The sequence below is a fragment of the Athene cunicularia genome (genome assembly GCF_003259725.1).
Source record: "Athene cunicularia isolate RWA chromosome 10 unlocalized genomic scaffold, athCun1 chr10_part1, whole genome shotgun sequence".
Classification (NCBI taxonomy): Eukaryota; Metazoa; Chordata; class Aves; order Strigiformes; family Strigidae; genus Athene; species Athene cunicularia.
The window spans coordinates 7081168-7098437 of record NW_020799112.1 but is presented as its reverse complement, the minus strand read 5'-3'; the positions used below and the strand labels follow the sequence as shown (position 1 = coordinate 7098437).

At 37.3% G+C, this 17270-nt stretch overlaps 1 protein-coding gene across 2 annotated transcripts in view; it reads right to left on the bottom strand.

Moving 5' to 3' along the window:
- THSD4 (thrombospondin type 1 domain containing 4) overlaps nt 1-17270 on the bottom strand; it is a 348410-nt gene that overhangs the window by 125263 nt on the left and 205877 nt on the right. Inside the window, exon 1 of one of the 2 annotated variants that reach the window (XM_026856283.1) lies at nt 7233-7470. The exons of the other annotated variant lie outside the window; for it this stretch is intronic. Within the exon in view, the coding sequence (XP_026712084.1) occupies nt 7233-7304 (72 nt within the window). The 5' untranslated portion in view covers nt 7305-7470. Of the gene's footprint in view, nt 1-7232; nt 7471-17270 lie in introns of those variants that run through there. 2 annotated transcript variants of the gene reach the window in all.

Genomic DNA, 17270 nt, shown 5'->3' with positions numbered 1-17270 from the left:
GGGGAAGTGTTTTAAGAAGTGATATTACTTAAAGGCAACCACCAGGAGTTTACAAGAATTTCCATGCTTTTAATTAAAGATTTTATGAGTCTTGGAACACATTCCTGTGCCCTATTATACATCAGAGCACTTAAAAAAAAATTCAGAGCTTTATAACATTACCATAAAGAGATAGGAAAACCAAAAAACTCTTCTTTAGAAGAAAGACCTATTTACACAATGACTGTTATGATTTTAAAATTATTACAGGGATTCTTTTACTTACTAGATTTTATTCCCCCCTTTTCTGTTGTCTGTGAATACTTTTCAATACAATATAAGCTACCTGCTGCCTAAATTAATTGCTCCGTTTCTACACTCATCATGTTTGGAACAAATATTAAAATTCTAAGAAATTCAAGATAAACTCACTGTGCCAGAAGTAAAAGCATTTACATTACAGTGATAAAAATACATTTATTAGTATCCAATTTTAAGTGAATTATTACTTCAAAAAGCAAAGATAAAAAAATATATCAAGTAACTCGAGAACTGATACTGATAATAAAATATGATAAAGAAAGTATTTTGTGAACTATTAGTTTCTAAGTAAAATATTATTTCCAGGTGTAAAATTCATCGCAACTTCTTTAAAACATATGTCTATCTAATAAGTAATCCTACAAGCTTCTAAGACAGGTTTTCAGAGAATGGTCTATGAACTATGTCTAAAAAACAAATTAGCTCATCCATCACACATAACCATTTATTTGGTAATGACTTAATGAATGTAGCTTAACCATGGTAGGGCTAAGCATGATGCTGTAATTACTGTGGGAATTACTGTAGCCCTCAATCTGTCTTTTAGATGTTTATAGCATGGAACAAGAAGCTCAGTGTAGCCTGAACCAAAGCCCAAAGTCAAAAGGCTTTGGACCTAGGCCTATGATCTGAGAGCTATTAAGGAGGTATCCTTGCAGACTTCTGCCAGCACACACCACTCTGCTAATATTTCAGTCCTGTCTTTCCCACAAGAATAGGCAAGGATATGCAGTATAGGAAGAACTAAAAGCCCTGTAGAAATCTTGAAAACAAAATTGGAAGAACATTTATTCCACCTAATCACAGGGTGAAAGAATACCTTTTGAGTAATTTTGCTAGATTAACTTTAAACTGAACATTCTAACATACTAAGTTTACACCAAAGTTTTTAAAGCAAAATAGGGTTGTCTCACTAATACTGCAGTTGAGACAGACAATAAAGATGGGAAGAGTGAGGCAAGAATGCCAGAGGTCAAATAAACCTGCTCTGTAGTACTTACAGCAACAGCAATGCAGAGCATATTCTTATGATTTGGCCACGTCTGTGGATATTTACTTGACAGGATTATTTTTCAACTACGGTATGTCTCACTTTCAGATGTTCTACTGGTGACGTCAGCAATTACTGCCATATGTAAATTACCATCTGTTTTTTCTAACTCAGAATAGAGCAATTTTACAGTAAATCCAAATAACTTTCTTTTATGTATGCTAAATAAATAAATGGTTCAATCTCTCCTTAGTTACCAGGCCAAAAAGGCTCTCAAACATTCTCATGCTTCATAAACAGAAGGGTTAAGGGTGATGTTTTATGGGAAAATATAGTCAAGGTGACGTATCAATTTCTCAGGAGAATCAATGGAAGCCCTATTAACCTTGGCTTGCAGATGGGAATACTCAGGTACAGAGATGAGAAATTATTTTTGTCAGTATGTCAGTGGGAGAAATTATGTTTTCTTATATGCTGGCCCCATGAAAGTCAGAGATGGAAATGCTTGTTTTATTGGGTCATATCATGTTCTCCCTGCCTATAACTGAAGAAGTGGTATCAGTAACTGTAGTCTGGTGACTGAGCAGACATAGGTTAACTAATTTGTTTCCTGGCCACAGAGAGTTTCTTTGAGACAGTGCTAGGATACAAAACCATTAAGGTGTTGGAAAGGCTTATTTGTCAAGCATATCTAAAAGTTGTTCTTATTGACAACTGTTTTGAGCTTCTGAATGGTATTTTACCTCTGTAGCCCAGGTATTTGTAAGTAATAGCTGTGTAAAAGCTGCTTCACAGGCTATGTTCTTTTCTTACCATTAGAACACTGAAGACAAGAAAGTCCACAGATTTTGAGGCCATGACAACATGGCTGGTAACATAACATGTTAGGTTAATGGTTGGACTATGTGATCGTCAAGGTCTTTCCCAACCTAGATGATTCTGTGATAAAGATGAATGCAATAAATGAGGAGGATTAACAGTCATGTAGTGTAAGCACTGCCGTGTCCATGCCCCACACTGTCCTTCCACAGCAATGTACTGAAATTTCATTAGCCTACTGTTGTGTGACCTGACAATTAGCAGTCTCCCCATGCCCCTTCACAAGTACACACCACTTGCCACACATTCATCAAGTCTGACCGTGTAACAGTGCAAGATTCCACTGAGTAAGGTCAGAAATTTTACCCCAGCAAGCCAGGAGAAAGAGTGTTCTTCCTTGACAAGAAAAAAGTCAGTCAAGAAACAGCGTCAAAAAAGGTTCATAACCTCACTGAAGTAAGTCACAATGCTGGGATGAACTGTACTGCCCAGCTAACCTCAGAAACCGACTGGGCAGGCAGGAAAGAATTCTACATAGGGCTACACATACCCCGAAGATGTTTTTTAAAATGCTCTATTAAGGTTTTGCTTCCACAGCCCAGTAGAGCACAGAATTAATTCTATACCTATATATATACATGTGCATATGCATACATGGAAAATTTTAGAAGGAAAATCACAACTTCAGGCTTACAATAAAGATCACACGTCATTAACAAGGTAGGAAACATAATAATTGCGAATGGGAGAAATAGTTCCATTCTAATAGAAACTCTCTTTAGTATCTTCTGAAACCAAAAGGACCTATCTATCTTTAGGCATGAATGAAATCAGTTTACCTACAAAGACAGTGCTAAGAGCATTCATTTTCATGTAATTTATTACTTCATTTTCTTTTGGTTAGAAAGAAAACTTTGTCTCAGAGCACAAAGTGTGTATAGTTTGGATTAGTGTCTGAACCAAATCTTCTAAATTTTGTCATTAATTTCTTTGCTAGTTTTTCAGTTAAGTATGTTTTGGACCTGTAAGTGTTCTTAAGTTTCTTGCATTGGGTTGCATTGGTGCTGTAGGGATGGTAACACCAAAACATGTTCAGATCTGAATGATCTTTAAAAATGTTGACAAGTTCACTTTGCTTCTCTGGTTCCTGTGGACAAGTTCCATACTGCAGCGAGGACAGCCACTAAGAAAGTAGAAATAAATGGGAGATCATGACGCATTTCTGTGTGTTTATTCCTGGTCTTGCAGCTTGGGACACTGTGTAAAACAATTATTCCAAGTATCAACCCATAAGCCACCAATCACAACCAGCAGCTGCTGCAGCATACAAAGATTCAGACTCAAAGTTGCTCTGACTCCCTTATGCATTTTAGCAGGTAGAACGTGATGTTTTCACCCTCTGTACACCCGAATTCCAAAGGGCAGCATTTCACATCTGTGATTAAATAAACACAGCATTTGTAATTAAAAATATTTTAAAACAACCTCTGAGTACACTCATTCGTATCTTCTATACTTGATGTTAACTGCTTTGTGAAGAAAACTAAACAGTATCTAGTATTCAATGTTCCTAAAACTAAATAATATCCATATATTTAAATCAAAATTTTGCTTCTATAAACAACTTTATTATATTAACTGCAGCAAAACATCCTGTTATCGGAACAAATACTATTCCAGAGCCGAAAATAATTAGGTTTAAATCATACAATCCAGTTCATATTCACTTAAACCTGTTGAAAGTTCTGTGTTAAGTCATGTATCACGTATTTTTATGATTGGTGAGATTATGATCACTTGCCACATTAAAATATAGATCAAATCAACATTTAAGTTACACATGAGGTTCAGTTGTCTTTGTCCACACATTTTGTCAGCTAGACTGAATTTGTTAATACTAATAGAAAACAATACAAACAAAACTCAGAATTGTACAACTTGATTTTGCTTTTTTGCTGAGGAGGCCAGGCTGGTGACCAGTACATTTCAACAGCCTCGCTGACACCTGTACTGACTGAAGTAGTGCTGAGAGTACTGATTCATGACCATTGTGTACAAGATTAAAGAAGCTACTACAGTGGGAGAAAAATTCAGATGATACAACTAAAATCTCAAGGAAGGTAAACTTCTCAAAATACAACTATTTGTCAAATACAGTGAGAAAACAATACTTAAAAGACTACCTGCTTGACAACGAGTGAATAATAATGATATGCTTAGGAAGACTTGAAAATACGGGAGTAGGCTATTCCTCAAGAAGACTATCTAGTTGCTCAGAGATTTCTCAAGCCCAGTGTATCTAGTCAAACCAATGATTTTCATGTTTGAGATTATCCCAAACCATCAGATTAGAAGAACTGGGAAGGAGGAAACCTTGATTAAGTATTGTTTTGAAATTAGGAGTTCATGTCTCATGCATTCTGCATAGTATCACATTTACCCTGCTTCATTTTTACTTTCTAACTCCTCATCACACAGGTTTCCCATCTGATGCCAACTTAGCCTTAGCTCTTTCTCAGTCACAGAAGATAGCAGTACAGTCTGTTCATGAGGACAACTGCTCCTGGACACCCCAGAGAGAAGGAAGCTGAACTCTGACCTTCTGGGCAAGGCTGATCCTGGCAGGAGGTACCAGCTAGAGCTTCCAGCTATGGATGAAGAGAGTCACGCTTGTTTCCTACACAGTGCACAAAAAAAAATTTTGGTCTTGGCCACTGCAAATGTGGTGTAAGTTGCAAAGCTATACAGCCTTATTTCCCTCCTGAATGGAAAAGTAATGCAATGCAGTTTCACTGTCTTCATGCCAAGTCATTCCTTAACAACAAACGAAAAGCAGAACATAATTATACAGACATTAGAACAAGTGTTAGGGGTTCCTTAAGAACCGTAAGGGTAAAAACAGTTGGATTTTTATAATTTTCTATTTCATGAATGGTCAAAGTTCTGAAGCATTAAAATAGTGCAAGCTGGCAAGAAAAGCAAGTTCCCATTGACTTTATCATAAACTGACACTTTCATAAGCAGAACTTTTAAAAATACATACCTATAAATCAATTAAAATATACAGAGAAGTAAACAGAACAGTTCAAAGGAGCACCAAACTACGATAGACGTTCCTTTTAAAAATGGCTTCTCACTTATTTTCCCTGTCTTCAATTCACTGTGTCCACCACGGGAAAAATCTTAACTGAGTAATTTCCTAGAGAAATAATATTTATGTAGTCAAGGTTCTGCAGCTGGAGCAGGGAAAAGCACAAGATTATCGGGTGGTCTCTTACAATACAGGACAAAGAATTACTACATTAATAACAGTAGACACAGTATATTCTTTATTATATAATTCTCAAAATTAGCCATATGAACATAATAAAGGAGAAAATTTCTCACTGCCTACTAAAATCTACAACCTAAGATTCATTGATAGAGTAACAGGCCATTTTTCATATTCTGTCTGCTGTATTAGCTGAAAAACTAAACGCAGTACAGTTTAAAGTACTTGGCATATGGATCACAGCGCTAAAACATTCCACATTGCACTTTTACTGCAGAAATTCATTTCCAGGTAAGAACACAGCATTGCTTTTATTTCACTTGCTAACGAGGATAATTGGCAGGCAACACTGCTGCTGCTCTAGATTTGTTCTTTATATGGATCTCTGAAGACCACATGTGCAAGCAGTGGTGACAGAAATATTTTCCATATGAGCCACCACACATTTTAAGGTCCCTCAGTCTGGACAAGGTGAGTCCATTTATCATTTTCTGTGCTCAGTGACAATCAACCAGGAAGTTAAAAACTTCAGTGACAACTAGAGGGCAATGATCAGCTTCCAGTTCCTCTGATTACCAATTCATTTAAATTTCCTGAGCCTCTGTGAAAACATTTCCCTGCTTTAAGAAGATCAAAGGCAGCACAAGATTTCATTAAAAGACATTTTCTTGACACAACACCGTTACAATTTTTCTTTTTAGAACACCTTGAAAGCAAAATACAGTTTCTATTGAGACATAGGAGCCACAGAGAGTGTCAACCACACACTGTTGGACAAGGTGTTTTTTCCAGTTCACTTCCACTTTCTTTTACCAGGGAAAGTAATTGCTCTGGACTTTATTAGGCTACTATAAACTTATGACAGGGCTAACAAAAGACAAAGCTCTAAAGCAGAATCACTGTTTTCAGAATATTTACTTAAGAAGGGCATATTATAGAACAAAACTATCCAGTGATTCCTTTAAAATGCATAACTATACATCACATGTCAGTTAGAGCAAGGGAGAATGAGTATCAAATGTGGTTTCTGCTAGTCACTTCATTAGATACAACATTTAATGTCTAATAGTACTATGTTTGATGAATTATTTACTAAATGACAAACAAGTAGCTGAAATTTTCTGCTTTGGTATGAAATAAGAACTTGATGAAAACCTGCTCTGATGAGAACAAAAATCTGGAAAACTGCTCTTTATAAATCATAGCAACTTTTTAGAGCATAGCAAGGGCTGTTCTATTCCATTACTTGAGATTTCTCATACTAAGAATGCATAAAGTCCCTCTTTAATGATATAACATACATTTTTTAAAAATACAAGTTCTTTCTGCCCTGCCATGTACTAAACATTACATATATTTGCACAAAAAGAATGCTATTAAAGTAATGGAGCCTGGAGTTTATACATGCTCACATCCCCAGAATATATCCTTCGTAAAAACTTTTTCAATCATGCACATTACTTGTAGAAAATATGAACGGAACACTACCATTTACTGCTGCAGAGTATCGTATTTCTCTGTATGTTAGTAAAGAAAAATTCACAAATTAGTCACCTCTCACAGAAAGCATATTGTGTATCAAATTTAAAGAAGCTAACTTTCAAACTACTCTCCCTCAGTACCTATAGGCAAAAATCCCAACCCAAAACAAAAACCAAACAAAAACCCCCAAAACAAAACTAATCCCAAAATCTAAACCAAACCAAAACAATAGCTTTTTACACATGCAGCAAACGATGCAATTCTAAAACGTCTAGCAACACAGAAATCATTCACAATCTGTCTTAATAGATAGGAAGAAAATACAACTCTGACAACACAGTTTTTGACAAGACATTATACTTTGCTTACCTCACCCCCAGGTCTTGCTAACACTGCTGTTTGAAAGCAGAGCAACGTTAGTATCAGGTAGCTGACAAACATTATTACCCAAAGTTAGAGCTACCCTGGAGGAGAAAACCCTCTGCCAAGTACTAACAGCTAGCAGATGCACTTGTGTCTCAGTATCACAGCCCTTACTTCTTCTAGGTACGACAACTTCTCCCTCTCCCCCTTTCTATCGCACTCACTGTACGACCAGGAGCTTTGCTCTCAGCCACTGCTCTGAAGACAACTGGTAAGTTGATCTCTTCATGTAATGACTTCTCCCTGCTGGGGGAGGGGGCTCAGCCAGCAATGAGCTGGGGGGCTGAAGTTAGTATAAAGCAAAGAAGGGGAGGGACAGAAATGGTCACTGCCAAGTTATGCATCTGCTGTGATTCATGGAACAAGCTAAACGGTAACCTTTAATGCACGAGGAGGTTTGGCAATGCCTTATTGACTTAGGCAGGCATGATTGGAGAAACAGGCTAAAGCAGCTTGCAAAAGATGCCTGTTGATGGTTAGACAGCATGTGCTACTTAAAGGTACAGCACCTCCTTTTCTTAAAGAAGTTTATAATAAATGAATCATAAATTAAAATCTCATCAGAAAGCTGCCTCTAGTTTTAGTCAGCTCTACATCAGCACAATCCTACAACCCAAATGACCTGATCCTGCCAGGGACTCAGAATCTGCTAGCTCTCACTCCTGGCCCACAGGGAACCCAAAGGTCCATTTGCTCTCAAGAATGTCACAAGTGCTTCCTGAACTGGACTCCCATCCTTAAGGATAATCCTGGAGCAGGATGTGGCTGTAATCTCTCTTTCTTTTTCATATTATAGCTCACCAAAAGAAATTTTGATTTTTTGATTTGCTTTGACCAAGCAAGCAGAAGTGCAAGCCTTTCAAAATAAAATCTTTTAGAAGATGAGTAAGACCTGTTTCTCAAGTAGAGAATAAAGCAGTATTGAAAGCCTGATACAAAGCTGATTTACAACATCTCGCATGCAGACCACTGAGTGTCCCAAAAATGAGCAAAGTTGCAAACAGAGCTATGAAAGTTGGAGAGCTTCCCTTTAGTGAGCATGTCCAATTGTAATCACTATGCATTAGGCATTTCCTTAAGGTAAATTAAGCAACATGAAAATACAGAACATAAAAGAAGTTTTGAACCCCAATGATCTATCACATTCAACAACAGGAAAGAAAAACTGTTCTAACACATACAGGACACTCCAATCCCCTATTCCTGTCCTTCCCTTTCTCATCTTACTTTTAAAATAGACAATAGCAAAGTTAGAAGAAGAAAAGTATTTTATCATGGGAATGTGAGAGGTTATATCCTTCTTAAAATTCCCACTCCTGAAGTCAAGAAATCACACTGTATTCTCATCTTTCATGTAAATACATATTTCTTGTCCTTATGGTTGCAGGGGAAATCTCAAAAATATGACCCAAGAATAACCTGGTCTCATATGTCAGACGGTAAACCAGGTGAACTCAAGAGTACAGGTATTTTAAAATATCTCAAGATTTTAGAAGGTGGGAAGGAAAAATTTGGGTGAAATTGAGAAGCACACCATTACTATGTATCAGATTTCTTTTTGCAATCTGATAAGCTTTGTATACACAGCTGAAGATGTCACACTCCTCACTCTATTTTAAACTAGCTTTACCAACCAGTCTTTTCCTCTGCTATGAGAGGTAAAAGATACAAATCTTTTCCCTCTTTTTTTTTTTTTTTAATATTCAAACAAATCATAACAACAGAATACAATGTATTAAGAGAGCTTTCAGAATTGTAATTAAATACAGTCAAACTCCTACACCAGGATAGAGAATTAGCATTCTTACTGTTGCTGGAAGTCTAAATTCTGCTGTATTTGAGTCTGGATATCTGGTTCTCCTGCACAGTAAAATCTGACCTGTATTAACCAGACATCACTGACACTGCACCTCACCCCTCTCAGGCCTTCCCTTTCACAGACTACTACTGTTGTCGATAAAGAGTACTATCTCTTCTCCTGCCTAATGGGATTCACAATGCTGTCTTCTATAGCTACAGAAAAACCTGTCCTTTTTAGCCTCTCAAATCAGCAGACAACCGTTACAGGTCGAACTCTTCCCCTGTTCCGCAGCCTTGCAGCCCCATGGTTCTGGCAGTGTTGGTGCCAACACCTGCTAGCACTGTGGTCAGTGAGGGCACGCAGGGAGGAAGCAATGCAGTGTAGGCCAAGCAGGACTAGGGGTCTCAGTGGCAGAAGAGTGCCCTTTAGCCGATTCCCCTTGAGCAAACACTACAAGCTTAAGAAGATTTAAAAAGCCAGAGTGAGAGTTTCAGTATGGAGCTCGTGAGTGGCTCTTCTGAATGATCTGAATGATCACAGGCAGCCAGCCACAGAGTTGTAAGAATGGTGACTGAGAGCCAAACCTGCAGTTTTTGAAAACTTGATACTACAACCTTAATGGTACTTTCTGACAAAAATAATCCAGAACTCTCTACTACTATGCTGACCTCTCAAATACAACACCTCCCTTCAAGACCTAAATGAAAGAAGCATTTTCCCCCTTTTTAAGACAAGCTGAAGGTTTGCAGATTATACCATTGTGCTGACAGCTAAATGTAGAGCTGCCATTACAGGTACTTTGTACAGTGGTTCCCTATGGCAAAGTGTCCAGACTGAAAATGTAAAGCCAAATAAACCCAAGGAAATTTTCCATCAAAACCCTGTCAGGAAGCCAGCCTGTCCTTCCATATTTTTTTTAAATATCTAGATGTACCACAAAAGGAAAAACGATAGTGAGCAAACTGCCAACTAAACCAGAGTTCAAAACACTTCCAGCGTGAGAGCTCCAACTATGATACTTAAAACTACAGTTTCAGTGCCTGAAAAAGTTTAAAAAGAATACACCATTTCAGATGGTGCAGTGTGTAACAAAAATGCCAGTGATGAAAACTCTTTCATGCAGATTGACTACTGTTTCCATAAAATGAAGCTTTGCCTGTTTCTGCAGTTCTTCACAAAGTAAACTAAATGTTTGTAAATAAACATATGGCATAGGCACAAAACTGGCAATTCTCTTTTTTAATGGCAGGCAGAAAAGCAAAATTAAAAAATTAGGAGTTACTGTGGTGTTAGTCTTCTCTCTGCTGATCATTGCAGAAAGCAGTATATCCTCTGTAAATAATAAAAAAGCCTTATCAAAGTCTAACTGAATATTATTAGGCTGAGTTTCTGAGCACAGAAAACTGTACTACATTCCCATTTAATAAGTCATATAACTAATTCTTTCCATATGCACTTAAGTTTTCCTCTACAAAAACACAGAGGCAGAATTCCCTGAAATCCAGAAGCTGGTGTTCTGTTCTCCATGTCAAGATGAGATCTGTCTATACCTGCTGCTACACTTTCAAGCTTTATCCCACTGAACTGGATGGAACTGTGCATGTTCACAACCACAGCCTTTCTTTGCAGCACAAAGTAACTTGAAATTTAACACCATGCCAAACTTGCAGTGCTACAACCTAGATCAGAGTTTCTCTGCAAATCTCAACAATCACTACACTAGAGATTACAGAACTATTGGTGCAGCAGAAAAAATCAGTTTACAACTGAATAGCTATTTCCGATACTAAGTTTTGCACTAGCAGATAAAGAAGCCCAAACACCTTGCAATAGTAAAATGGAAGAAATAGAGTATCTCTACCTTCAACACAAAAGCATTGTTGCTTTTACTTAGAAACATATAAACATAGGAAAGTAATACCGTAACTATTTTAGGAATATAATTTAAATACAAAATATATATATATTTTTTTTTTTAAATGGACATCAGACCCTTTTGAGGAAAGTTCCTATCTCTTACTCTCAGAAATCAAAATACACAAAATACACAATGGATCTTTGGATAGTGTAGTTCTCATTTTAGAAGTACTGACTTTCATCTATGAACAAATTAAGTGGCAGTCTCAAGGGATTTGTAACTATCAATCAGTTTAAGAAGTTTGCTTACTAGCTACCTCCTGGGGCAATTCCAAACATGGACAAGTTTGTTAAAGTTAGCAAAGCAAGCAATTTCTCTTCCAGGTCTCTCAGCTCTTCTGTAATTCTACGTGAAATCATGAACACTATGCTCAGGTAAAAATCACTCACAGTTAGTTCTTTCTGCTAGAGGTATATTTGCTTAGGAAGTTGACCAAATTCCAAATATAAAAATAATAGTAAGAGAAAACATGAGTCAAAGCAACATTTTAAAGACTTCCTTTCTACTTCCTACAGCTTTAACTTTTATAGAGCTTAACTTTGAAACTCTTAAAGCAAGATAACATGAAATATAACTACATATTTCAGACTGAATTACTTCAGAACAAGACCATGACAATTTCTGTATATTTCAAAGTATTAATACAAACAAGTGAAAATCATTATTCTAATTCACATTTTCTCACTACTGATGCAACATCAGTGCTACTGAATTTGGGAGGAAACAGGGTTGACTGGAACATCTGCTGGTACTCATCTGAAGCATGTAAACTGATGAACTATTTAAAGGAAAGAAAAAGACTGAAACAAGTCTGCTGCTACAGCATGACCCATAAGCCCTTTAACTGTTTCTTAAAACAAGTATTTAAAATAGCATTCTGTTGATTTACTTTGGCCAGACATCATCTTCCTGGAATCACTAACAGGAAAAGCAAATTAAGTAGACACTGCATATTCTATTATTATTTAAGAAAAGGTGGTTGGTTTTTATTTCAATGTTCCATGTAAAAATTTAACAGAGAAGAAAAAATTTACTACAAATTAGTACAAATTACACGAGATGCTGATGAATAACAAAATAAAAATCAAGTGGAAATTCTACTATGTTAAATTGGGTCATCTTCCCCAGTTAATGATCTACAGTTTGCTTACAAAAAGTTTAACAGAGAAAGTCATGTATAAAGATGGCTGCCATACTTAAAGTGGTCAGACAAGCATTTCCAATAATTACCCCATTTCATTTTTTCTAGGAAGCATTACCTTCTGAATTTATTTTTCAGATATTTTAAAGTTAGAATAAATCACTGCTGTCCTTTAGCCTGAAGTACCGAGAGACAGAAGCCATAAAATGCCACTCAAAATTTGTTCTATAAATTTTTCTTGGGGAAAAAAAAAGTGTTTAATTAAACACTTGAAATAAAGAAGTCTTTTGCCACCCCTTGTTTGTCTCTGAGCAGCCAGGGAATTTAGACTGCAGAAAGAATGTACTTTCCTTGAAGACAAAACAATGCACTGAGGAGGATGCATGCAGAAAAATGCTGCTCCCTGCCCTGCCTTCTTGGATTCAGGAAATACTGCAGCTGAACCACAAAGGGATTTCTTCATTGCCATGGACACTTTTACATCCACTTCACTGGTTTCTGCATTTCACTGGCCAGAGAGGGTGAAGAAAGAGCGCAAGAGATTCTCTCCCTCTCTAGTTAAAATATTTCTACTTGCTATTGCAGTCCTTTTGAAAGAGGCATGCTCATACTCACACTGGATCTGCATTTCATCAGCATCTCTATCTCTGTTGATCAAGAACAGATGAAGTAACAATAGGTACAGGAAGGACCAAGAAGGAGTATTTGGACTTTTATACAAGCCATTTAACAAATCAAAACCTACATGGCTTGGGAAGGAAATCAAAGTTTGAGCTATATATTACAGCCTAAAGGTTAAGTGTATGGAGCCCTATGAGAGCAACCCCAGACACTGAGCACCTTGGAGGAAACAAGTCCCAGAGCCTTACACCTATTTCAGTGCATCTCAGCATTTTTTTCTTGGTTGAAGTTTTAACTCAATTAAAGTCTTTTAGATACTAACACTTTTCCAAGTAACTCCCAACGTCTTATTTGTACCCTTTTGCTCAAATCTTTTATTAAGAAAGCAGCTGACTTCACATAATTTCTTGTCCAAGGAAACCTTTAATGGAATAGTTATGCCCATAAAGGAGTTCTTTCCAACACTGAAATATTGATTGGTTGCATGGGGCAGCATGTCTTCCACTGTTATCAAAAAAGCTAGGCATATTCTTACCTATTTGTATGTCTAATCATTTTTTAATCCCACTGTACAGTTATGGAAAAGACAAAGGGATGCTGTGGAAAAAAAGACCTTTAAAGAGTTTTTAATAAATTATTCCATACAGTTGCTTTGCATCCTTACTAAAGCTTCTATTCGTTAACCACTTTCGAACTTACCTTTTAACTTCTATTCCTGTTTATTTCCCTTTCTAAACTGAACAGTCCTCATTTTTCCACTTGTTTCTCATATTTTTGTTTCTTTGTTGTGAGGAAATAAGAGATCTGATCAGATCAGTTTAGAAAGTACACCATTAAAATGGTATTATTGCAAAGTCAGCTTCAAATAGGCATTTGTATATAATTACGTCAGCCCAGCTTACCGTATGTCACTGGAAGCTTGTCAGTTACTTCAGTAATAACATGTTAGTCTTCATGGTCATCTTCTTTTTCTCCTCTTACTACTCTAGTACTGGCAGTGCATGGTGCTTTTAATCTACACTCAAACCCTGAAAAGGAAATCTGACCATTTCCTTCCTCTTCTCCCTACTCTTCACTTCTTAAAGCTCAGACTTTTGATTACAAAGCCAGACTTTACTGAAAAGGTCCACCTTCAAAGAGCTGAATATTAACCTCAAACTGATTTATCATCTTGAATCTTTCCTTCAGTACTAAATCTATTATCCCTTTCTCTTTTCTGGCATTAGAGTGTGCTAGAGGGAGGAAAAGACCCTTGGTTGTCACCTGCCCAGGGCTGAGACAGAATGCATATTTTTCATGGCCATATTCCAGTTTTCTGTATTTTGATGATAGAATTCTGGTTTATATCCCAAGTTCTCAAAGCACTTCTTTGCCTCCCCAGACAGTAGTTGCATAGTGCAAGTAGAATAAGATGACATTTATGAGGCATTCCTTCCTCTGCCCAACACTACATTTTGACTACAGAACAAGTGGACACTATACATTGAACTTCTAATTTTTATTAATACCATTCATTTTGTGACAAAAATTTTTCTCTCTGCATTTGTTCACATCAATGTATTTTGTTTTCCTACTAAGACATTAAGGTTTTTAGCACAATATTCGGGTCCTTCTCACACTTTATTTTGATATTATTTTCTTGCCTATTTTCATAACACACAATCCAGTATTATACATGATGTCTTCTACCTCCTCCTATACACAAAAAAAAAGTGGTGAAACTAAAAGGAAAAGGGTTCTTCGATGGATTATATTTAATCTCTTTCTTTGTATGCATAAGAAACAGGCACACACGTCTAGAAAACTATTTCTCATCACACTAGTTTCACATAAGGCATTTGATCTGTGTTTCATGTTGAAGTGTAGCAAATGAGCAGACAGCTAAAAATAGGAACTGAAGGAAAAAAAGCAGGCCTGACCCTTTAAAATATTTTACCCAGTTCCTTCACACCTACCACAAAACCAGAAATGAACTACTTGGTACCACTGCTGTATTTGGATACTTTACCTAAAACGGGAAATTGGACTAGGCCTGTTTGTCCTTTTAAAAAAAAAAATAAATCCCCCCCCCAAAGCTTTAAATAATCTTTAACTAAACCAATTATAATTACACAAATAATGCATGTGTATTTCTTGTGACAAGCAAGCCTCCTCCTAGAGAAAATATTATAAGTGTAAATTTGATTCATGGTATTTTCAAATATTTCACTTCTTCATGAGGGATAAAGGCTGATACTTCTAACTCTACTTGTAGGTAATATTTTAAAGATACAATAAGGGAAAACTTGAGGCCTCTAGATCATGGAAATATATTTATTTTTAATTACAAAAACAAACAGAGGTCCTGGCAAAAAAAGCAGCAAACTGCATGACATAACAGACCATGATCTATGCTATGAATCCTCCTGTGAAATCAGAATTATAAAGGAGAGTATTTTTTCAGGTCCAAAACTACAACACATTAAAACTAGATTTTAGCACTAACACACATTTTCCCATCGTACAACTGGCAAAAGACAGCTACATCAAGCATGCCATCATAAAATGAGGGTAACAAGCTGTCTCCAAGAGAAAACTAAACAGTTAAGACTGCAAATGTAATCATAATTTTCAGTTTTGCTTGGAAATATTCTTGAAATTCATTCAGATGAGGAAGCCCTTGTAGAACGTGTTTTCATGCATATGCTTTATCTGTTCTGTTATTTTCTACATCAGTAGATATCTCAAAGCCATAATGATATTCTTTTAGGCTGGGGAAGACAGATCTAGAAAGAACTTTGAAAATCACTGTGAGTCTCCCCCAAGAGGGGATCAACTCTAGCACATACTAGTCCAATCTGCAGGTAGGAAATGTGTAAAGAACACTACGGTAAACACCTACACTTGCAAGAAATGAGCATCATCTCTTGCCAACTAAAGATGAAAAGAAAGCTCTGCAAAAGCTGGCCAACATGTTTTCATGCTTACTACTTAACTAAAGCAGTAAAACAGTATCAGTCAACCTTCAAAAACTCTGTCAGGGAGCAGTGACAGCTGACTGCTCCCTAAAGGGATGGGGACACAGGTGTCAAGCATGCCAACAAGGGCTGCAAAGCAGGTGCCTTCCTGGCTAGTCCTCCATCCCATTGCCACCACAAGACAGAGCAGGACAGATTGAGGAGTGGCAGTCAGGGTCAAACAAGAGTGAAGATCACTGAACAAGCCTGTAGTGACAAGGCAGGTCCAAGGTCAAGACATGAAGTACAAACCAGCAGGGTTCCTGGCCAGGTGCATGCATGGCTGTGGCGGAGCTGGAGAGAGGAATGCCTCGAGGTAGCTCAAGCAGGGACTGAAAGCCCAGGGCTGAATTGAAACGTGACTACTGGTCCCATGAGAAGGGGTATGCGGGGAGACATAGCAAGGTGAAGCTGGTCAGGGCCATTAAGGCTGATGAGCATAATCAGCACCCTGAAAAGTCTGTGCCTATGCCAAAATGCACGTTTCTAACCATCTGTACGCAGGGCTAGCAACAGTAAAATCAGCTAAGCAAAAGCAAGAAGGTAAGAGACCATTGTCAGGCAGCAGATAAACAGTCCTGTAATAGAGGTAACCTTGAGAAAGGAGCCAATTCTGCACGTATTATGCACATTATTTCGGAGACAGGACTAGATCAGCATTCCTCCTAACAAAAGAAAGTAAACATCAGAGCAGGAGTCATACAGCTGGAGCACCAGAGCCAAGGCCAATTTGCAGCACAGGCTCCTCTGTCCTCTATATCACAGAGGCACTGAAACAGAGCTTACTTCAGATCCAAAAGAAGAGAGGAAAGAAATCTTGGAAGACTTGTATTCATGATCAAATTGTATTTTCTGTAGTTTATGGGAATACCAGGTTTCTCCTCTCTTCTTCTGACAGAAAAAATTAGAATAGGTGTTGTGTTGTCAAAGGAAAGGTATACACTTGGTTGAAGACTTTAGATTTAATTGCAATACTGATCAAAACACACTGGATTAAGCACTTATCCTGAAACCAAATACAGGAAGAAAGAACAGGAAGATTTCCAAAGTAATTTCATTACACAACCCAGATATCTGAAGTGAGCAGACAGAACTAATCTCACAGTAATGTAACATGCTTTGGGCAGAAATCACATCCCACCTTTTCCCATCTAGTTACAAAACTCCTGGAGCCAAAGATGCATTTATTCCTTCCCAAAATCTGTTCTGTTTGATTCCATCCTCCCAAGTCACTGTCTCTTCCCTAAAACTGTCTGATCTAAGCATACTATAGCATACAACCTGCCCTTAATTGCACTGGAAATTAAAAGAATTAACACTACCCTAGCTCAAAATCTATGTAGACTAAAGGCTCATTTTTCATCACTGGGGGTCCATGCCAGGTCAAGAACGCACAGCACCAACAGATCAGTTACACTGCTGGTGCAAATTAGGTACAAATTAGAAGCATAGCTGCAATACAAGAACAAGGCTTCTCTTTCTCTGCAGATGTATACCCTACAAAAAT